Source organism: Miniopterus natalensis, chromosome 17 (genome assembly GCF_054644295.1).
Source record: "Miniopterus natalensis isolate mMinNat1 chromosome 17, mMinNat1.hap1, whole genome shotgun sequence".
Taxonomy (NCBI): Eukaryota; Metazoa; Chordata; class Mammalia; order Chiroptera; family Miniopteridae; genus Miniopterus; species Miniopterus natalensis.
The window spans coordinates 18,594,190-18,617,314 of NC_142097.1; the positions used below are offsets into that span (position 1 = coordinate 18,594,190).

Genomic DNA, 23,125 nt, shown 5'->3' on the forward strand with positions numbered 1-23,125 from the left:
CACAGCAGCCCAGTGAGGTAGGGAAGTGAGATGGGCACTGTTGTTCTCTCAGATTTAAAAATGAGGACACTAGAGAAAAATGAGTTCTGAGCCACCCCACCAATGGTCTTCCCAGGCCAAAAATATGGACAGTGCTTTCTAAGATCCCAGACAAGGGCAAGATAGGGCATGGACCTCAGCGAACAGAGATCAGCCAACACTAGACTTATACAGTATTTGTCCTTTTGGGACGGGCTTATTTTACTTAGCATAATCTCTTCGATGTTCATTGAAATTTATAGTACGTATCAGAACTTTCTTCCTTTTTAAGGCTGAATAATATTCCGTTTATATGGATATACCACATTTTGTTTCTCCATTTATCCGTTGATGGACACTTGACTGTTGTGAATAATACTGCTATGAACAGGGATGTCACTTTTAAGGGAGAGTGAAGACCCCTGGGTGGATGTCACAGAGAGGCAAAGCCTGGCCAGGCAATAGCAGGAAGAACTTTCCAGTGATTAGAGCTCCTTCACGAAGCTGCCCAGGAGGTGTTGAGCGCCTTGTTGCAGGGACTGGAGGGCCATTTTGTTGGTGGCTTGGCAGCATGTGTCCCCATTAGAAGATGGTCCATCAGGTGAGACCCAAGGCCCTACCCATCCTAACATTTCCGCCTGGAGAGGAGCCGAGGGATTGCCCACCATGAGCTGACTGAGCTAGCTCAGAATGGGTTACCGGATCGGTGGAAAGCACCAAATTCATTTTTGCTTTTTTAAAAAATATGTTTTTATTTTATTGATTTTTTTTTTTTTGAGAAAGAGAAACATTGATGTGAGAAACATTGGTCAGAAACATCCATTGGCTGCCTCCTCTACTCCCCCTACTGGGGACCGAGCTGGCTACCCAGGCATGTGCCCTGACTGGGAATCGAACCAGTGACCTTTTGGTGCATGGAACGACGTTCAACCAACTGAGCCACCCTGGCCAAGGCCCAAATTCATTTTGTTCCCTGTCTCCCGGTGAGGCTCCTCTGTGCGCAGACACCCGGAGGGGACGTTATCTGGCCATCTGCTTCTCCGCACAGAACCTGTCAGCGCGCAGTGATTAGACTTCCCCGTCCAAAGAGGGGCTGTGTGTTGCCCATCTTGCCTTTTGTGAGGCAGGGCCTGCCCATCAGTGAGGAATAATGGGGGGAAGGGAGGCGATGGGCAGGAAGCCCAGTGCCTCAGGATTTCTCCCTCTTTTTGGCAGCTTCCCTGCATCCTGCTTACTCCACTGAAGCTTCCATAGACGTTATTGTACGTGCCAGTGTTCAGGGCCTCTGTAAAGTTTGACATGTGTCCCCCAACGTCAAAGGAGTGCGAGACGTGCCCTTCAGCTGGGCCTGGGCCTGGGCCTGGGCCTGGGCCAGGCAGTAAAGGCGGAGTGGGTGGGGAGGGAGCAGAAGCCCCTGGCTGCACCCAGTGCCCCCTTCCCTAGGTCTGATGTGTTGCGGGAAGATTCCGGGCTGGATTCTGTGTGTGCTCACATCACGCACCGGTGTAAATGGAGTAGAGCTTTGAATGCACGGCAGGAGTGCCCCTCAAAGGAACCCTGTGGCGAAGTCTTTTGTAAAATGAAAAATCCTTTTGTAAGGTGAATAATCGTACTCCATTCGTCTGCTCTGGAGGTTCAGAGTGTTCAGAGATTCTCAGGGGAAAGAGGGATTTGTTTGACGGCCATCTGGCCCACCCCCCCTTCCAATGCCCAATCCTAGAGCATCCCCTCCAAGTGATGCGAAGCCCCGTTTGAACCCCTCAGTGATGGGAAACTCACCATCCCTCAAGATGGGTCATTCCATCTTTGGGCAGCTCTGCTTATTAGAGGTGGAAACTTACCCTGAGCTAAAAAAAATCTTTCTCTGAATCTATCAGACTGTCACTGCCTGCCTTCACTGAAGGTGATTGGAGACAGACATCTAGAAATCTTTTTGACTGTCTGCCTTCTGAACTCAGAAACTGAGGTCATAGTCTGCTCCAATCACTAACCTTTGTTTTTCTTCTGTTTCCATAGAGATGCCTCTTGTTAAATACCTGATTGCTTGCACCATAGGCCTACCTTTGGGAATCCACCTGCATCAGCACCTCTTGAAATGAGACACAACTGTTGAACTGAACTGAACTTTTCTCGAGCCTGAGACTGGTTTAATGAGATAGAGAACAGTCTGCCAACCCAACTTCTGGAATGTGAAACTGCCAGAGAAGTTTCAGAGGAGGGAACTGTGGAGGTTCAGAATGAGTCACCCCAAGATGTGCCTCTGTGGTGTGCAGATTACTTTGAGCTAAAGGCAGATTTAGCGGCAGGCTCAAGAGGAACTCCTGCGCCTCCCTTACCTACCTAGAAGAACTTGAGTTAGGGGCCTTGCCCAAAATAGCAGATTATCAAAGAGATAACCTCTTTTGACCTACCTATAGGGCAGGGCAAACTCCTATTTACCAAGAGCCCACTCTTACCATCCTGCAACGATCCTTTGAAGCCCCCAAGGCATCTTACCTCATCCTAGCTCAGGTTGTCTTTTACCCATGTTCCCTTTCTATCTCTGAACCTCTCGTGCATGTGGGGTCTCTGATTCTCTCATGTATTTGAGACACATGTATCAAATTTGGTTACTTTCGCCCTAGCCGGTTTTGCTCAGTGCTTAGAGCATCGGCCCTCAGACTAAAGGGTCTTGGGTTCGATTCCAGTCAAGGGCAGGTACCTCGGTTGCAGGCTCTACCCCTAGCCCTGGACGGGACACATGCAGGAGGGCAACCAGTCGACGTGTCTTTCTCACATTGATGTTTCTCTCTCTCTCTCCCATTTTCTCTGAAAAGCAGTGGAAAAAGGATCCTCGGGTGAGGAAAAAAAAAGGGGGGGTTTATTTTCTCTTGTTAAAAAATAAAATCTCTCTGAAGTTTTCATCTAGTGAGTCTTCTGCTTGCAGGTTACACTGAATGTGCCCTTTCCTTGTGTTAACTCACTTGATACTTGATAACAGTGGACTTGACCCCTAGGTCTTCTCTTCATCTGTTCCTCAGATGCAGGATGTTGAGATCTCCAGTCATCCTGATGGTTCTGCTTTGCCTTTGCTTGGTTTGCTGTCCTGCATCCCTTTGCAACCCTGGACCAAGCTCTCAGGTGTGGTCTGTGCGTGTAGAGGAGACAGGGACTCAGATCTCCCTAGTTCTAGATTATCTTTCTCTGCTAGTGCAGCTCAAGAACTTTTTGAGCCCTGGCTGGTGTGGCTGGGTTGGTCGGACGTCATCGCGTACACCGAAAGATCACCGGTTCAATTCCTGGTCAGGGCAGATGCCCAGGTTGTGGGCTCGATTCCTGGTGTGAGGTGTGCAAGAGGCAGCCCATCAGTGTTCCACTCTCACACTGATGTTTCCTTCTCTCTCCCTCTCCCTTTCTTTCTCTCTAAAAATCAATTAAAAAGCCCTAGCGGGTTTGGCTCAGTGGTGAGAGCATCGGCCCACTGACTGAAGGGTTTCAGGTTCTATTCCAGTCAAGGGCACGTACCTCGGTTGCGGGCTCGATCCCAGGCTGTGGTCAGGGCACGTACAGGAGGCAACCAATCAGTGTGTCTCTCTCACATGGACGCTTCTTTTATCTCTCTCTCTGTCCCTCCCACTCTCTCTGAAAAGCAATGGGAAAAAATAGATATCCTCAGGAGAGGATTAAAAAAATTAAAATCAATAAATATTTAAAATAAATAAAAATAATAAATCTGTCCAAAAAAAAAAAAAAAAGCCTTTTGACAGTAATAAACTTACCATTGCCTAAAATCTCAAAGCCGTGCTAGTGTGATCTGCTACTAAGCCACAACCCCCTCACCCAGCACATAATGGAGATTACTTTTTTAAATGTCAGGTTTTCTTAAGCGAGAGACTTCTGCAGAGGAGTGGAACTAATGGAACTCTCTCCCTTTTCCCTAGAACTGGTCAGGCATGAAGTGCCAATTCAAGCTGCTGCGGATGGCTGTGGCCTTGATCTGTAGTAAGTACTGACCCCGCAGGCTGCGGGGAAGGGAGCCCTGCACTGGGCCTGGGGGGCGTAAAGACGGCACAGTCCCTGCCCTTTAGGGGCTTGTGGTCAAGAAAAAAAGGGGGGGGGCATGTCAATCATGTGCAACAAAGTGGGATGTCAAGAGAAAAGTCTGGCCCACTCTGCTACTTCTTAAACTTTCTTAAACTTTTTATATTGTCATGTAATATGCAAACAGAAAAGTGCACACAGGATAAGTGTCCAGCTCAGTGACCAGCACCCAGGTAAAAAAAAAACTCTTAATAACCTTTTGGGTCATGGAGTTGATCGTTTGAGATCTTTTATTGGAATCTAGAGACCCCGGCCCTGGAGAAACGCACATATGTTTAATGCATGTGCGCTGAAACTATAGTTTTAGCAGGTTTACACACTGTGACTGTTGCAGGCTGCAGGAGAACAGCACCAGGTATTAAACCCATGGGGTCAGACCGGACCTGCTGTTTAAAAAAAACAACTCTGAGCATCATAAAAATTAAAGTGCTGTTTTGGAGAGGGGTGCCATGTCTTTCAAGCCTCCCCTGTGGAACCCAGGGCCTGCTAAGCAAAGGCAGGAAGATGCCCAAGGACCTGGGAGGGGGGTGATGGACCACAGTGTCCCTCCCTAGCTGCTCCTTTTCCGCCATCTATCGGCCATTCCTGGAGTTGCAGGGCTCATGCCGGAAGGCATGGCAATCCCCTGGAGGTGCTGGTCCCCCCCCCCCCCCCCCCCCCCGAGTGTTTAGGGTGAAGAGAGGCACACTGGTGCATTAAATGGTAACTGCACAAGGACAACATTCCCTTCACAGGGCTTTCTTTCAATCTGTCAAGTTTGCCTTGGTTTTCTCATCTGTAAAATGGGGGTAAGAGTACCTGCCCTCCTGTGTCCTTGGGTGGTGGGTAACAGAATGGCAGTTTCACGGCACCTGCCTTTTAAGAGAGTACATCCCCATTGGATTGGCCAATCCAAGTTCATGCAAGAAGGATGGGTTGGAGAGTGGGTGGGGGCGTTTTAGATGCTGCTAAGAGAGAAATTCCAGCACTTGGTGTTGGGACTGTTTATTTCCATTCCCCCTTCGCCCTTTCCCCACTCCATCCCTTCCTTCCAACCACTGGTTCTGAGGGTTTCCTGAGGGGTTTGAGATAATACATGCAAACACTTCGTAAACTGTAAAGTGCTAGGACATACTGCTTGTTATTAATGTTCCCGCAATGCAGCCTGGCACACGGAGGCTGAGACTTTATACGGGTGGGGAGACTGAGCCTGCAGGACACGTGACATAAGGATGCGCGAGCCTGTGGCTTCTGCACGAGCTGTCCCCTCTGCCTGAAATGCTCTTCTTAGGGTCTTCACTTGATAGTCCCATCTCAGCTCAAATGTCACCTCTTTAGGGAGATCTTGCCTGACTCCCCAAACTAAAGGATCCCCCTCCTTACACCCAGTGTTGACTTTAAATCACCAGTTTTTGTTCCTGTGGAATTTCTCGTACTGAAATGATCTCACGGACGTGATTGTGGCTGGTCGGTTTCCAGATCCTATAAGCTCTGGGAGAACAGAGGTTTGTCTGTCTTCACGACGGTGTGTCCAGTGCACAGAACAAACAGTGCTCGGCCTGTGGCGACTGGAGTAACGGGCGGCTGGGTGGGCGGCTGGACGGACGGCCCCTGCCCAGCGGCCTCCTGTGACTCCTCTGTGCTTCTTCCCCTGCAGTGAGCATGGAGTTCGGGCGGGCTGTGTGGCTCCGGTTCCACCCGTCGGCCTACCCCCCGTGTCCTCACCCCAGCTTCGTGGCACACTTGGGTGGTGTGGCCGTGGGCATCACCCTGGGCGTGGTGGTCCTGAGGAACTATGAGCAGAGGCTGCAGGACCAGTCGCTGTGGTGGATTTTCGTGGCCATGTATACCATCTTCGTGCTTTTCGCCGTCTTCTGGAATATCTTTGCGTACCCCCTGCTGGACTTGAAGCTGCCACCGCCCCCCTGACGGGCCGGGGACTGAGGTCAGGGAGGGGAGGGAGGCGCAGCGTCAGCAGGGAGCATTTATATTATTTTTTCCCATCACCAGCTCAGTGAGGCCAGGGACAAGAGGCGCTGGGCAAGCAGTGGGGCGTCTTTTCTTGAAAGGCACCTGCTGGAGGAGTTAGATGTGGCTACTGTTGTTTTTCTAGACTCTTCTGAAGACATCGGGCCAGCAAAGGCTTGGAGTGGGGGTGAGAGAAGCCATCCCTTTGGGCTGGGCTTGTTCCATGTGTTCAGGGGTCCCCTCCCTCGTCATAGAGGCCATAAGAGTGTAAGGAAGGCCTGAGGGGGTGGTGGCCAGGCAGGCCCTTGTCCAGCCCGGAGATAATTTCGGGCCGGGAAACATTCCCTCTGCAGCTGTTGGGTCTGGAGCTCTGGTAGTGGGAGAGGGCCTGGTGGTGGACATGTGGACGTGGCCTGGGGGAGCCCGAAGTGCCTGACTGTGCCCGTCGGTGGGCACTGGGGTGCGGTCTCTAGTGCTTGCGGTGGGCAGAGGAGGGAGACTCTGTAACTCCAGGCTCTACCCTTGCCCTGGGGGTACCCAGCAAGAGGAACCCCGGTAAGAGGGGATTCCTCCTAAGGTCCACCTTGGGAAGGCCCTGCTTTGGACTTCTCCCTCCCTCTCCCCCAGGATGCTGACATCTCACACGGGTGCCCCAGCATCCCGCGCCCTGCCTTGATTTTAGGGTCCTGCCCTGCCCTGCCCTGCCCCGACCCTACATTGTGCCTCTCCTTTGTTAGTGGACGTAGTGTTCTGATGTGTGTGCACATGGTTTGGTGGGTGGAGATGCCTGTGTGATGAGAAAAACAATGTGAGGCAAGTCGGAGACGGCAGAGGAGGGCTGTGAGGGGCCGTGGGTGGGTGTGGAGGAGTCTGTGAGGGTGTCAGGGGAAGGAGGGGGCTGAGAGGTGGGAGGGTGTGGTTCCTGAGAATCCCGGCTTTTAGCAAAGCCTGTCTCTTCTGTGCCCCTCCCTGAGAATCCCTGACCCGTGGGAGAATGGTCCGTGTGGAGGGCGGCCTCGCACCCTTCCAGGGCCCCTCGGAATGCAGGGGTTTCCTCGCCTTTGCCAGGTTCTGCTCTGGTTCCCTCTGGAGTGGCCTTCATATCTGAAAGGTTCTGTTCTGTCTCTCTCTGGAGGGAAGGAGCTTTGGGGGTGCAAGAGAGGCTGGGCAGGAATATCGAGGCCATGTGTCCCTTTGAGTTCAATGGGACAGGAAGTTGCAGCAAAAGGAATTCCAGTTTAGGTGGAAAACTGCTCCTAGAGAATTGTTGGGTGCTTGGGTGAGTGTCAGAGGTGAGGGCAGCCCGTAGACTCAGATTCCCAGAGCTGGGAGGGAACTGGGAGATTATCAAGCCCATCCCCACCCCCATTTCACAAGGGAATGGTCTCCTAGCAGGAGCTGGTGCGGGCCCCGAGGGGAGGTGGGCAGGGTGGACTTGGCCAAAGCTTCGTTCCCTTTATACTGCTCTTGGAACTCCCAGCCGCTGACCTCCCAGAAGGGGGAAGAACCCAAGGCTGGGTTCGTGCAGGAACAAGGGCAGGCTTGTAGGGGCTGCCCTCTGCCAGCCACTTGCCCATTAGAGCAACATGCGCACCGAGGTTTGAAGTCAGCCCGGCCAGCGTGGCTTCCCTTCTCCAGTGATCACACGTGAATGGGCAGGATCTTTCTACCCAGGGCACCCACACTCCGCCCTAGGCTATGCCAGGCCCTTCCCCGTCTTTGCCCACTGCTAACTAGACTGTCCTGGTCCCACATACGGCGCATAATAAGGTCATGCTGAACCTGGGCCAACCCTGCGCTGAGGATGGCCGGCCGGCCGGGGTGGTGTGCGCCCAGGTCTTTGGCTGAGCTGCGTTGCCCTGAAGCATGTGGTCTGTGCCCTGCCAGCCGTTCCCTGCCCTCCTGAGAGAATGGTGTAGCTGGAAGAGTCAGCTCCGTGGGAGAGGAGACTGAGCTGGAACTGGGGGCTGGGAAGACTGGGTGACGATGGAGAAGGGGCCTTGGCGGTGGGTCGTAGATCGAGGGAGCAGAGAGCCACCCCTCCCCCTGCCTTTGTCTGCCGTGGCCTGGAGAGGGGCCTTCCTCTCTCAGGGGCGAAACGACTGTGGACTGGAAGATTTTAGAAAGTCCTCCGAAAAGCATCCAGTCTCCTCAGGGCTGAGGCTGGAAGCGTGTTTGGGAGGACTGCCTGAGGCGGAACCCCACCTGCCATTCCTGTTGAGTGTCTCCTCCACACTCAGAGCCCCATCTACACCGTAGGCCCAGCTGAGTGTCCAAAGGCCACTCAGAAGTCCTCTCATCTGCTCAGCAGCCATCTCCAGCATCCTCTCCCAGCCATCACTTCTAAGCAGGGCCCCGCAGTGCTGACGACAGTCACTTCCCAAGATCCAGGTCTCTGACCCAGGGCCAGAGCCGGTTGTCTGGTAAGAAAGGTTTGCTTTTTGGCACAGGGCTTGCTCCTCAGCAGGTCCCTGTGTTCCCTCGCTCCCTGCACCCCACCAGCAGCCTGTGTTCATCGCCCCTCCTTCCTCTCCCACTGCCGGCCGCTTGGCCAGTGCTCCCAGAAGCTGAGGGTGGTGCGAATCTGCAGGCCCCGGAGCCAGGTCGGATTTTCATCCTCACGGTGCAGAAATTGAAATCTGGGGACTCCCCAAACAGCAGCCACAGACTCACTCGCTCCTTAAACGGAAGAGGAATCATAGAAACCGGGGGAAGGAAAACAAACCTTCAAAGGAGAAATTTCGCTTTAATGACACCATTAATCATCCGTTTTTTAATTAGGAAAAGCTCCCTAATGAGGCGCTTTTGCCAGCTAATAGGACTCTCCGTTTCCATGAGCGCTATCCTGGCCCAGAGGATTAGGAGAGTCATTGCTCACCAAGCCCAGCTCTTTCCCCAGCGTCCAATTTCATTTGCAAATAATGCAGGTTCCCCGGGCACAGCGGAAGCCCTTTCCTGGCATTGTTCCTGTTGCTCCCAGGGCTGGCTGGAAAGCACGGATACTCCTCTGCCTTAAAACCCAGTGCCCGACACTGAACTCTGACCCCCACCCCCAAGGACTTGAGTATGTAGAAAACAAACAAAAAGACACAAGCTGCAATGTTTGTTTCGAAATATTTTTGTATTGTGTACATTCTGTATATTTTTGTTGTAACATATTATTTGAGCACAGATTCCATTAAAGATTTTTTTTTAAGCCATCGGTTATTTAGAAAGTGACTTGAAGGGCTTAGCCTGTTTCATCTGGGGCTCCGTCAGGGCGGGGGTGGAGGACAGTGTGGGCAGCCTCGGTCATGGTCGTGGGTCTGTGATTTGTATAATGCAGATGGGGGGGCGTTGTTTCTTGGAGCTGGTGTTTCTGGCTTGGTGGTTCTTAACCTTTCCTGAATTACTGAACTCTTCTGAGCGGTTGATGAAAGCTGGTTCTCTTCCCATAAAAATGCACAGATAGACAATTTTGTATACAATTGGGGTGGGGCTGGCTGTGGATAAGGGAACAGACCCATGGCTTCAGGTTAAGAAGGTGGGTGCCCCACCTTCCCCTTCCACTCACTCTTATTCTACCCCGCTGAGAGATTAATATTTTGACTACTGTTGTTGGAGGAATCTGCTTTGAAATTCCTTGGGCACTTCCTTCTTTCCCTACTGGCCTAGTCTTCAGGTCTTTCTGGGGACTGTCAACACCCTGATCTTGAGGAAGGGACAGGAATGTTCTCAGGGTAAAAGGATTCACGAAAGGGGAATATAAGAGCCTAAATGTTAAAAGTAAAGTCTGTCCTTGGTAAGTTTAATGATCAAGTGGGCTTTGGATGGGTGCAGCCTGAGAAAGTGAATTGTTTCCCCCAGTTCCTCCAAGCCAGCCACGGTGTGTGTAGATTTACCATTCATAACTGTTAAATTTCATTTGAGGATTACACTACCCTGTTCGATTCGGTGTGGGACTTGTTTCCTGTAATGTTCTTTCCCATCCCTTTCCTGTGTATCATTTTAAAATATTTCTAAGTGCTGCTGGAGTCATCCCAGAACACACCTTAGAGTACGGTTCAGGCGTAAGGTCCAAGAACCCACTTCTGTTTGGAGTGTGAGCCGACTTCTCTGTAAGGGAAGTCGGGACCCTGTGTGAGCACGTGTTCCCATGGGTCAGTTCTGGGCTCATTGAAAAGCAAGCTCCCTGGACAGACTAAAGCTGTCGAGTTAGCTTTGCCTTTGCCTCCTGTCACTTCCCTCTTCACTCTCCTGGTTCCTCCCTTCTACCAGATTCTCATTCTTCTAGTAACTTAGTAAGATGTTTACCGATAGTATGGACACGGTTTACTGCGTCCTGCACTAGGTGCTAGGCACTGGGTGAAACATTTTCAATATACGATCCTCTGTTCATGGCACAGCTACTTGGTGTGAAGCGGATATAAATGTTCCCGTATGAGGGAGACTTACGGAAATTCAGTAACTTCCTGGTAGCATATGGCACGGCTGCATTCATACCCCAAACCGCCTGGTTCCCAAGTTCCCGCTCGGCCTCAGGTGTTTGGACAGGACTTCAGGGACACTGCCTGTGTAGAAGGGTCGGTGTGCCTGTGTAAAGAGCCAGTCTCACTGTTTGGGGGCCATCCAGTAACAGCAGTGAACCTTGGGACATTCACTCAGTGATTGCGTAACCGAATCTCCACTTTGCCTTCTTAGAAAAGCCACAGCTATCAATTCATGACTGATGCGGGTCACCCCCCAATTTCTAGAACCTAGCATTTATGCCGACTCAGAGAGATGTAAAGTCTGTGGTTCACGTTTAGGAAGTTTAGCGGTAATAGGACTGAAGCTGCCTTCTTAGGCCTCCAGGTGGAAAGACTTCATTGAAGCCAGCAGGGCTTCCATTCCTGAGAAGACACGTGGTTAGGAAGGTCCATGGTCCTAGTAACTAAATCTTATTTTCCGGAGGCCTGCGGGCTTTTCTGGCCTCTGGTCTGAGTGACCCTCTGGTAAAGGACAGGTGTTCTGTCATGGTTAATAATGAATGAAAGTAAAAGTAAAAGGAAGTGACCTTGGTTGTTGAGTTCTACAGGTGTAACCTTCCTGGAAATGATTAAAACATATTTATGGGAATTGCTTTTACACTCTGCCTGATGCCTCTTGCAAGACGCAGAAAGATATACTTCAAGCAGGCGATTTGATTTTCTTCAACAAATTCTTAGCATAACAATTATAATTTCCCCATAAACTTGTTATGAGTTAATAAAAATGTCAGGCTTGAGAACTGAGCTCATTAAATAAAAATAACAGTGTTGGTGAGAAGCTAAATTGTTTTATTATTATTACAAATAAAATTACAGATAAACTGAAACCGTTCTGATACATGACAAACATACATTTCCTCTGTGTGTATGTAGCACACAAATAATATATAAATGTATTCCACACGGAACAAATCCTTTTTAAAACTTTAAAAATTAATACATTAGCTTAAGATTTGAATACAGTACAGGTTTCTGGTCATGAGCTCTGAGTTTCTTCTCGTGGCCAACAAGTCACTCAATCCCATGTCACCATTTTCCTTGTGTAGTGATATAGTTTGTCACAGACTTAAAAAATAAGACTGTTGTATACAACTGTGAAATGTAGTGAGCCTACATCACAAAATACACATAAAAGTACATAAAAAGACTATACACTTATACCTTGACTATTCATAAATGACTTGAAGCAGGTAATATATTTGCTTTTAAATGCCATTTACAGCATGGACTCTTAAGTAATATGTGAATTTGAAAATGAAAAATAGGTTTTCCAGACTCGAAATGTTGATGTCCTAATGTTGTGTATTTAAAAAATTCATTTCCAAGTAGTGGGCAACCAAGTACATTAGAAAACATTGGATTCAAGGGAAGTGCCATAAAATTGCTGACTTCCTGTCCTTGATGGTGTATCTCAGTGGTTAGAACGTCGGCCCACCCACTGAAGGGCCGCAGGTTCAATTCCTGGTCAAGGGCACATACCTGGGTTGCAGGTTCGATTCCTGGTCCCTGCACGTGCAGTAGGCAATCAATCGATGTGTCTCTCTCACATTGATGTTTCTCTCCCCTCCCCCCGCACTCCCTTCCACTCTCTCTAAAAAAAATCATGGAAAAAATATCCTCAGGTGAGTATTAACAACAACAAAAATTGCTGACTTGCCATAGTCATTCTGAATTTAATGCTATAAAAATGCTACTTGGACTTTTTTCTGCACTGCCTATGATCCAGGTTATTAAAGTTTAAAACCATATGAAAGCCTTCATGAAGATCCTGAATTGTATTTCTCATTAAAGGAAAAGAAACAGCGGGGTGAGTCATGTCCCTCGACTTCCGTGGAAGACAAAGCAGGCCAATGCCAGTCATTTTGAAAGTTAAAGCTCAGCACTTAATGTGAATTTATGAGTTTAGAAGAGGATTTTTATGAACTTGTGTTCCTCCAAGCATCCTGAGGGCAGTGAGGACACAAGACTTCCGATCATCTAAACAAAAATCATTATCAAATGGATTTATTAAAGAGCTATGCGTGTTTGTAGCTACAACTGGCTTCCCTGGGAATTCTAAATGGCTCTAGCTGAGGGCACTTTCAACTGATAGAGTAAAACAATGATGCTTAAAAACAAAGTACAAAAAACTAAAATCAACGGGTAACTCTGGTATGAAGAATCTGTTTGTGTTCTTTCTGTTACAGTTTGCTTGTAAAATGTATGTACTTTGTTTCTTTTTTAACACTCTTGTTTAAAAACTCCAGCATTTTCATAGAAAAGAAAAAAGAAAATACAGGCTTTCAGCTAATACCTGTGAACAAGTGAAGGGAAGTGATGGGGGTCACCTCTCCAGTAGCTTTCCATCAGTGAGAATGTTTTATCTTGAAGCTAATGCATCTATTTTTAAAGCTCATTTCTTACACACTCATGATTTATTTGCAAATCAACTTAAAAGCTGGCTTCATCATCCACGTCATTATCAATCAGACAAAAACCTATCCAGCACCCACGATGCACAGATCTCTGAACTGGTGTCATGGTGCTAATCTGTCCTAAGACTAGGAGTACATTTTGACAAAGAAATATTATGATTTTTCTGAGAGCAAAGGTGGTTAAATATTGCAGCAAACTTCTGAGAGAAGCCACAAAATCACCTCTGAAGTTTTTTAATCCCTGAAGTCTAGAACTTATAGGACTAGCCATGTACTAAAATTCCGTAACTTGTAACACACCTATCGTGGGTTCAGTGAAGAACCCTTGGGTTTTCATGTTGAATTAAGTTAAATTTTAAAAGTACAAAAATGAAAAAATCTGGAATGCATTTCAAATAATCTTAAATAGCAATCTTACGACAATTTATAACAACTGCAATTTCAAACACCAATGCTGGAATATACAACTTCACAGTACAGTTATCTCAAAACGTGATCAAAACCTGTGAGCAGGAGCTTCTTTCATAAATTCTTCGAGGACAGCTACCACATTTTTGGCTTCAGGCATTTCTTCGTGTTCCACTTTAACAATCTTCAGAAGGATATCTCCACTACCACAGTTCTTTAGGAACATATAACACTTAAACAAAGCGTAATGATTCATTTCTGCCTGTCGGATAAATCTCTTCAAATTATTTGTGTCTTGTATAGCCTAGAAATAGATTACCCAGTTAAAAATCTCACTAAACAGTGAGATAAAAATGAAACCTAAAAAATATTTCCTATCCAGCTGAAAACACATTGCTGAGATGTTTGCTTTTTATTTTAAGTATTTCCATCATTTTTATCACTAATAAGCTTTGCCCTTGGTAGAACAAAACCTCTGATGTAAAGTAAAAATACTTTTTAAATCTCCTAAAAGGTGACAACACTCCTTCCCACCAGAATTTTGAACCCTTAGGCACTAAGTGACTTTTTTTGTGCCTTCCAATTAAGATGTATCATAAACTATAACATTGATATCTCTGAGATCTAAGCAAGCATTCAACCCAATTAACTGGAAACTCAATGATATGTATGCAGAAGCCACTGAAAACATTAACTAAATGCCTTCCAAAGATTCTAGTTTTGAAAACATCCTATTTAATAGACATCACAGTTCTAAAGCAGATTTGTTACTGTGTCACTGGAACTAATTAAAATTCAGATAAAAGTTATATGTGGCACCTGGCACACAATTAATTACCTTTAGTTTAAAGTTCTCCAGTACTTGTCGAAAAAGAAAGGGGTTACCTCCTTTAGCACCATTCAAAAAAGCATGCATCCAATCCTCACAAAATCGGTTGCTTCCTGTAAAATATTTTAGAAAAATCCAATAAAAATGAAATTCTACAAAACATAGACATTTATTCTTTTCCTTTCTATTTAAATGGAGGTATAATTGACATATAATATCAGTTTCAAGTGTACAACATGATATGATATTTGTATACACTGTGATAGTCTTTATTTCTTTAAAAAAACATATAATGAATTATTTAAAACTTTTATAACGGTCTAAAATAGTGGACTCATCACCTGGCTAAAAACACCATAATGGCTGAAGCCCCCATGTGCTGCTTCCCAAGTACACTCCCCCCCTCCTTTCCCATCAGAAAGGATATCATTCCCATATATTAAACTCCTGCCGCATACTCTTGTATCTGTAAGCCCTATATAGTATTATTTTGCATATGTCAAAACTTTATGTATTTTTCTCCCCGTACCCCCCTTCACCCAGCCTATGTATTTTTCTTTTTTTAAAAATATATCTTTATTGATTTCAGAGAGAGGGAAGGAGAGGGAGAGGGAGAGAGACAGAAACATCAATGATGAGAGAGTCATTGATCAGTTGCCTCCTGCACGCCCCCAACTGGGGATTGAGCCCGAAACCCAGGCATGTGCCCTGACCGGGAATTGAACCCCAATTGTCTGGATCCTAGGTCGATGCTCAATCGCTGAGCCATGCCCAGCCGGGGTGTATTTTTCTTTAATGGCTGTTTCACTAGTATGTTTGTGAGCTATACAGAGACTTATAGCTCTAGGTCATACATTTTCACTGGTATATAGTATTCCACTGCAAGAATAAAGCAGTTTATCAGATCATTTTCCTGTTGATGGAAGCATTTCAGTTGCCTTCAATTCTTTGCTATTTCAAACAATGTCTTTATGAACGTTTTTGTATTTGCCTTGTATAATTATAACAAGAGTTTTTCTATATACTTAGGAGTGGAATTGCTAGGCATGACATGATTTCCATGTTTTTAGAATTGCTATTGTTTGAGGTGAGTCTGGGATAAACGTAAAGCTGTACAGGGCAGGAAAGATAAGTTTGTACCATTTGTTCAGAATACAAAACAGAGACAAACTCCCAAGAAACACAGGATGGCTGCTGCAGAGGTGGTAACTCACCTGCATTGTAGAACTGAGGCTGAGAGCTACTACAATCAATGACCACAGACTTATGCTGCTCCTCCGTCATGGCCATGCACAAAGATGTCATGGTGCCTTCGTGAATAAGGCCTTGAAGACTGGCCACACTCAGGAACCTGCCACACACACAGTCCTTCACCACAAACAATATTGCAGGATGGGAAGGAGAAAGCAAATTCATTCTGCACTATGAGAGATTTAAAAACATAAATATCAAGCCCTGGCTGGGTAGCTCAGTTGGTTAGAGCATTGTCCTGATAAACCAAGGTTGCAGGTTCAATCCCCAGTCAAGGCACATACAAGAAGCAACCAATGAATGCATAAATAAGTCAAAAATCAAATCGATATTTTGTTCTCTCAAAGCAATCAATTAAAATATTTTTAAATGCCCTTTAAAAATTTTTTAAAATAAAAACAAAAATATGAAAACATAAATATCAGGCTTGCTGCATAAAAGGTTCTCTTTTAGCAAAACTATTCTTTACCTGTTAATGTCCCTCTTTGTTTTTTCATCTGATTCTTTCACCTCAACAGGAGTATAACTCAGAGCCTATGAGAGAAAAATAAAGCCTAATTGATCTGTGTATTCTAGTTTTCTTTATTGAGCAATGAGCAGCTACTTGTGACTAAGCATCACCTTCCCCCAAACCACCACATGTTTGACAGGTATTGCCCAGGAGCACTCCAGAGCTTTGTTCAGCTGCTGCTCACTGACAGTCTGAAAACTGGCTTTCCGACCTGGTCTCATGGGACCATCCAGTCTCAGCTGCATCTACCCAGCACAAATTTACACGAAAAACCCGGCCATTTACTTAAGCCTTCCTCAGTGTCTGGAATGTTTTAGTGAATTTTCATTTTTCACCTGGACATTTTTATATAGTTAAAACACTTTGGATTTCTGTTTTCCTTCTCAAATTATTTCAGAAATTACACCTCTCCCAGATTATTTCAAAAAGCAATTATTTTAAAATGTTTTATCCTATTAGGAAGACTATTTGCAATTCCACCTCAGTAACGTTCCTTTCTAGATCTGAGTAAATAGAGTCCAAGCACAGTTTGAATGTTATTCAAACTATTTTGGGGGGAGGGGTAATGTTAAAGAAAATGAATAAGTCTTTAAATAATCCAAACTCTGCCCAAGTGATTCTCAATTAAGGAAATGCTTTTGTTTGGGCAACACTTACAGCATGTAGCAAAAAGGTAAGCTTCTCCTGAAAGAGAAGAACCACCCTCTGGATTGGGCATATGACATCCTCAAACCAGCTGCTCAGGTAGACCGTTATGTGATTCTCTGGGCCCCTTTCCTAGATGGAGAGAGAATGTCATTGCTTTAATATAAGCCTTCACCTTAGCGGACTTAACATTTTCTTCACGGTACTCTTGATAGTGAAAAGAACTGAGGATAGACACCTCTTGTTTTTAAGCTAACACCCCCAACTCAAAAAAAGGAATTATAATATAAAACACACTAAGAAATGCATTATATAAAATGAAAGACTGAATAGGGTTCTGTGCTATTTCTTCACTGGGAGGAGTTGTGCATTACATGTCCATGTCCCCACAGTATACTATGTACTCACTGGAGATACTCTAATAATCCAGTCTCCCAGCACCTGGTACAGTGTCTGAAACACCCATGTATTAGCTTATAAAGTGCCAGCTGAATGACTGAAGGAATGCAGGCAGTTCATTCACACTCAAAATGTGAATAGGGAAGAAGACAAGTTCACTCGTCAAAACACTCAGTCTACTCCAGCTGTCGGATGTGCTGCCATGAGCACATCTGGCTTCCTAGGTTGTGCTGCTCTCTGGGGACCAGTCTGGGAGAGTGGCTCCCCCTAGATTCATCCCTAGCTCACATCCCTTCATGCAGTGTCTTATAAGTGCATGCTAAGTAAAAGGAGATATTACCATATGTAATTGGTAGTAAATTTATAAGTTAAGACTTTAAAAACTGCTACAAGCTGAATGCATAGTTTTAAAAAAGGTATGGATAGGTATAGATAACTTAATAGATATATCTAATTCATAAAAGATCAATGGATGAAAAATGGAATATTTCTAAAAATCTTTGATGTTAAGTTCAAGGACAGTCATACCATTGCGTAGCACATCTCTGGTGCCAGAGGTTTCATGGACTATTGGTTCTGACCATAATCTTCTGTGCCTAGAAATCAGAAGAGCACCCTCCTCCTCATTTGGCATGTTACCATGTAACATTGCATTTAATGCACTGAATTTTTCATGGGACACAAAACATCACAAGCAGTGTTGTGGAACTTACAGCACTTATAGGAAGACTATGTTCCCTGAACAAGTACGTTCAACTAGGCCTCAAAGTAGCACATTTTTATAATTTAGGTGTCATTTTGTCTACCTGTATAATTTGACAAGTATAGCAATTATAGTATATTAATCACCTCAGTCTCAAAACACTATCGACTCAATCATCTTACCTCACAGCTCATGTTCTTCAGCCCTTGAATGTACTTGTCCAATTCAAGCCTGAAAGTATGTTCTTAAGGAAGTAACAAAGGATGAATCAAGACAGTGTTTTCTCTCTCAATAGGAAATACAAAATCTTGCAAATAACACAAACTGTGAATTAAAACAAGCCAAGACAAGATGGCCATATGAAGGTATGAAATTCAAGTAAATATTTAAGGGGTGGGAAAGCTGTTTGGAGGTTGCTAGTAATACCCCTCCACTTCCCTTCTCACGATTTCCTTCCTGATATCCCCAAAGACCAAAGAAAGGATATAGCTCAAGTCCTTTGTCAGACCCTCCTAAAAAGCAGACCACATACTCTGAAGGGCTATGTTCAGAGTCCACTGTTGCTATTTCAGGAAGCAGTTTTTCTTGTTGGAAAAGGCAGTAGTAACAACCAACCCGGTAACCTGGTATTCTAGAAAAGAAAGAAAGAGGTATAGTGTATTATTCTGATAACTCATGCATCTAATTCTGTGGGCTGCTTTGAACCCTGATCATCTTGATCTGACAATACTGTTATTTTGCTATCTAATAGGTCAGAATTTTCCAGACTTCTCCTTGGTTTACTCGCAACAGCAGAGGAAAATGAATGTATACCATGATGGGCTTCAGCTAAAGCAGCACCTAACAAACATGGCATTTCTCTGAATTCGACTGTTTTATGTGAAAAATTCATGCAAATTTCACTCTTGCTCATTGTACATTCATGTCTAAGTAAATATAAGCACGCTCTCTCCTTCCCCACACCTTCACGAATCACGGAAGCAGATGTGACATGTTTATCCTGGGGCCTTATCTTTGACCTGTGGCCTCATATTCCTGAGGGGACTTGATGCCAACATCATGATTTGAAGTGAACTACAATCAAGGTGTGTAATGGAAAGATGGCTGGAATTCAACCAGGGACACCTATATTTAAGCCTGAACTCCATGGATGTGACCAGCCTTGTGACGTGAACTCCGAGTTTATTTCCTCATCTGAGAATGTAAGTGTGAGCATCTGCTCTATTACCCCTTTGTAGACAGAACGGCATCAAACTTTGTGAAAGCACTTCACAACCTGTACATTATACAATTTTAGTTTTGGTATTAACTCTTCTAAGTACAGGACTAAATAAGTACACTTACGAGGCAAAGTCTCTGCCATTCGATTAATTCCATTCCACAAATGTTTATGTATAAGGCCCAGTGCTTAGGCAGGCAGAGAACAAAGATGAATTTTGCAGGTCTAGTGGGAGTTGATCTTTTGGAGTCTCTCATCACTTCTCATATTTAGCTCAGAAATAAAAACTCAGCACACAGCACATTTTACACTTACCTCAGCTCCACAGATGCAACGTTACCCAGCCCTTCAAAGACTGCTCCCTTAGAAAGACGCTTAGCAATGAAACTGCGCAGCTCTGGCTCCACTTCAGACGGTAGATTAGTATCCGCCAAGGAGAGGCTTAACAAATGAAAGACACACAATCCTAACCAGTGGACTATTGCGTTCACACCCCATAAGTCAGACAGATTAATACTAAAAGCCAGAGTCCCTTTAAGGTCTTGAAAAAACTTTCTGACTACTGTTGGTGAGGCTGCTAGGAATGTATGTCACCAAGTATGAGCTACCTCATCAAAGAGTTAAAACTGTACTACCTTTCTGGCTCACGCTGTCTAGTACTATGACTCCAGTGGGACCCCCAATCCACTGGCCTTACCTTTTTCTCATAGTCCCTCAAGTTTCCCATCTTACTTCCCTCCTCCTTACCCAGCTTATATTCCACGGTCAGTCATTATAATCAGACCCCTGCACACATTCTCATTCAACCCTTTCGTTATTTTCACCTCACTGTACTTGCTTAGCAAAAAACTTCGGCCCTGCTTAGTCCAGCTCTCTACCTACTCTGCACATGCATCAATGCAGTTAAATCCAGTTGGACAAAAACTCATGCACAGTGTCTAGTCTCATTTTAAATTAATGGTCACTAGCCTCAAGTGGGCCCAGCACTAACTACATTTCTTGCTTTACTCACTCTTCTACTCTCCTAGGTCACTATTTCACGCCTCCTCTTTTTTCCTCAATCCTCCATCTACTTCTTACCCATGAATAAACACTCTAGCGTAGCAATCATTTCTAAGCTAAAAATAAAAATTTTAGTTTGGTTTAGGTTAGTATATAAACAGTCTATAATTTGAATATGCAGGAAGAAAAGGTCTTCTATCACCAAACTTACCAATAGAGAATATGAACCCAGTACTTCTCAAGGTCTTTTGTTTTATAGTATAGAAAATTTCAAACATATACAAAGTCCAAAGAATAGTATAATGAACTCACATATACCCACCACCCAGTTTTAACAATTACCAGCTTATAGCCAATCTTATTTTATTTGAACCCCCATGCTTGTCTGTACCCTTCCACCTTCCAGATTATTTTGAAGCAAGTCTCTGGCATTGTATCATTTCAACCATAAATTTATCACTAGCTATCCCTACTTTGCATCAAGTGTTAAGGTCCATTCAATCATCCACTTAATAAATATGTATTAGATGTCTACCCTGTGCCAAATATCACTCAAGGTACTAGGTAAGGAGACATCAATGAAGAGAAGAAACAACAATCCCTACTGTCCTGGAGTTTCTATTTTAGTGTGCAGCAGAAAAGCTATGAAAAGGTATTCTAAGGGTAAAATAAGGAGGATTTTAAGTTTCTTGGTACTTATATGATATTATTTACTGGAGTTCCAATCAAGAAACTCAGAATAATAGTCTCTGGCTAACCACCCTGGGCACGATCAGTATTTGGATCTGCCCCAGCCTTGGAGGAAATCAAGAAGAGGTTCCTAGGAAATAGGTGGGCTTGATGGTTTGACTCTGGGAAAGCTGAGTGGAAACAGGGTACCCACTGACACCTACGGACCAAAGATGCACGAAAGGTGAAAGCACAGGCATGAGTTATGTTCAAGCTGTTTTTACCTGAAATCGTCACCAGAGGGAGTTTCTGCATTTGTGCCACTTGGGCTTCCACCGTCGCTGTCCCCGCGCTGCGGTGCCAGTCTACAGCCACAAAAGCAATAAAGCTATCAGTTATGGGCTCTAACTCAGACGGAATACTGGGGTCCCCCAGCAAACGGGCGGGGCGAACAATCAGCCACAACGCGGCGAGGCAGGCGTGCCTGTCCTCGTGCCAGGGAAAACCCACAATACGGTGCTCATGAAGAGCCCTTCTCTCCCCAGGCCGCACAAGGGGAAGGAAATTAACTATCCAGAAGCGTCAAGCGAATCCTCTCTAAACATCGGACTTGAAAGGGCCAAGAGAGCCCCAGGAAAGTGGGCCGGGCGCAGGAAAATGAGGCAGCAGGAGCAGAGGGGAGGTAAGCAGAGGGCGGGAGTGAGGGGTGAGGAAGGGCGGGGGAGATGGAAGGAAGGGGGGAGCTGACGACAGGAAGGACGGGGGTGGGGTGGGAACTGACCCTGAACACGCGGGGCACTGCGCTAAACAAAGGACACGGCGACAAGAAGGGGCTGGGGAGACGCCGGGGCCAGTTGCAGCGCTGAGGCTTGACGGCACCAGGCACGCCAGTCCCGGGCGGGGGCCCGGAAAGACGGCGTGAGGCCCAAACCCTCGGCCCGGAGGGAAGATGGCGTTCGAGGGCGGCCAGGTCGGCGGCCCGGGTGCGAGGCGGCGCCGGGGCAGAGGCACGGGGACGGCCGGGCGCCGCACCTGCTTCCGCGGTAGCTGTAGAGACAGTAGTGGCTGCTGGGCGGCGGCTCGAGCCTGCGCTCGTCCGCGGCGCCGCCGTCCTCGCTGCTCTCCAGCTCCTTCTCGTCCCCGTCCAGCGATTCCTGCAAGGAGGGGAGCATCGCGGCGGCTCCGGGCGGCCCGGTGTCCCCGCCAAACCGCTCCCCCGCCGCCGCACAGTCCTCGGCGGCCGGGCTCGGCCGGCTCCCGGGCCTCGCGCACCTGCGTTCCGCTGGTTTCGCCGCGTTCCCAGGCGAGGCGCTGGCCCGGAAGGGCTGTCCCCCACCCCCACCCCGGGGCTGGCGGACTTGCTAAAGCACCGTCACGGACAAGCGTCAACCGGCTCTAGTTTAACTCCTTTCCCACCTCTGTCCATCGTGTGAGAGGCTTAGGAGGCTTCCCGTGTGATGAAGATGGTTCGACTAGCTAGGCACACGGAGAAGATAAAGCTGCCCTCCTGCCTCTTTTCAGGCGCGCCCACACACACGCACCACGGTTTGATCAAAGATTTCAAAATTTAAAATGACGCCCCTCCCTTTAAAAAAAAAAAAAAGGTGAAAATATGGGAGAATTTTTTAAATGCTTGAAGAAGGCCTTTCTAAACATAACAGAACACTTTGAAGCCATTCAGGAAAAGTTTAATGAATCTGACCACGTAAAAACTATGCATTTTTCTGTGGCCCAAAGTAAAAAACACAAATGACAAACTAGGAAAAATATTTGCAACACATGTAATAGATGAAGGGCTGTCACCTGTCAATTAACAACAAAAGTAGACAATGGGCAGTTCACGAAAGAAGAAATTTAAAAACACATAAACTGCTCGACCTCAAATAAAATGTATGGTATATTGAACTACTTTTCACCCAGCAGAGACTTAAAACTTTCATAATACCCTATGCTGGGTGCGTAAGGAAGCAGTCATTCTCATAAAGTTGATAGTAATAAAATTAATGCACATGCGTTGGAAAGAGATTTGAAAATATCAATGTTTTAAATGCACATGCTCTTTGACTATCAGTGCAACACCAGGACATCAAATAGATACACTCACATAAGTGCAAAAATATGTGAGTCCAATATTCCTTGCAGCATGGTTTGTAATGCTGAAAAACTAGACACAATCTGAATGTTGGTCAATAGGGGAGTGATTAAATAAGTTATGGTGTGTGCGGTGGTAGGCAGAATAATGACCCCCCAAAGATGTCCACATCCTAATCTCTGAAACCTGAGAATGAGTTACCTTGTGTAGCAAAAGGAACTTTGTGGGTGTGATTAAAGATCTTTAAATGAGAAGATTATTTTAGATTATCCAAGTGTGCCCAACGTAACTAGAGTCTTTATAAGAGGGAGACAGGAGACCAGAGAGAAAAAGGCAATTATGATACCTAAAGCGGAGATTGGAGTGATTTGGCACCACAAGCCAAGGAATTCATACATCCTGTAGAAGCTAGAAAAGGCAACAAAAGGAC

At 45.9% G+C, this 23,125-nt stretch overlaps 2 protein-coding genes across 2 annotated transcripts in view; one reads left to right on the forward strand and one right to left on the reverse strand.

Annotated features, from left to right (window-relative positions):
- RHBDL3 (rhomboid like 3) overlaps window positions 1-9,245 on the forward strand; it is a 44,377-nt gene extending 35,132 nt beyond the window's left edge. Inside the window, exons 8-9 of the mRNA XM_087826040.1 lie at window positions 3,939-3,999; window positions 5,735-9,245. Of these exons, the coding sequence (XP_087682166.1) occupies window positions 3,939-3,999; window positions 5,735-6,006 (333 nt within the window). The 3' untranslated portion in view covers window positions 6,007-9,245. The remainder of the gene's footprint in view (window positions 1-3,938; window positions 4,000-5,734) is intronic.
- A 2,080-nt stretch (window positions 9,246-11,325) lies between these two features.
- Window positions 11,326-21,775, reverse strand: C17H17orf75 (chromosome 17 C17orf75 homolog). The gene is made up of 10 exons (XM_087826039.1): window positions 21,636-21,775; window positions 20,888-20,968; window positions 19,248-19,373; window positions 18,201-18,344; window positions 17,896-17,950; window positions 16,624-16,743; window positions 15,925-15,989; window positions 15,419-15,555; window positions 14,214-14,317; window positions 11,326-13,679 (listed from the first exon to the last, which is right to left on the reverse strand). The coding sequence occupies exons 1-10, from the start codon at window positions 21,773-21,775 to the stop codon at window positions 13,464-13,466; spliced, it is 1,188 nt and encodes a 395-aa protein (XP_087682165.1). The 3' UTR covers window positions 11,326-13,463.
- Between the last annotated feature and the right edge of the window lie 1,350 nt (window positions 21,776-23,125).

Bases quoted from the DNA above. Each gene is read 5' to 3' on its own strand.
- C17H17orf75 (XM_087826039.1), bottom strand. From the start codon at position 21,775: ATGCTCCCCTCCTTGCAGGAATCGCTGGACGGGGACGAGAAGGAGCTG. The intron at 19,374-20,887 runs GTAAAAACAGCT...TCATTTGTTAAG, and splicing joins CCCTCTGGTGACGATTTCAG to CCTCTCCTTGGCGGATACTA. The intron at 16,744-17,895 runs GTAAGATGATTG...CTCTCCATCTAG, and splicing joins TGAAGAACATGAGCTGTGAG to GAAAGGGGCCCAGAGAATCA.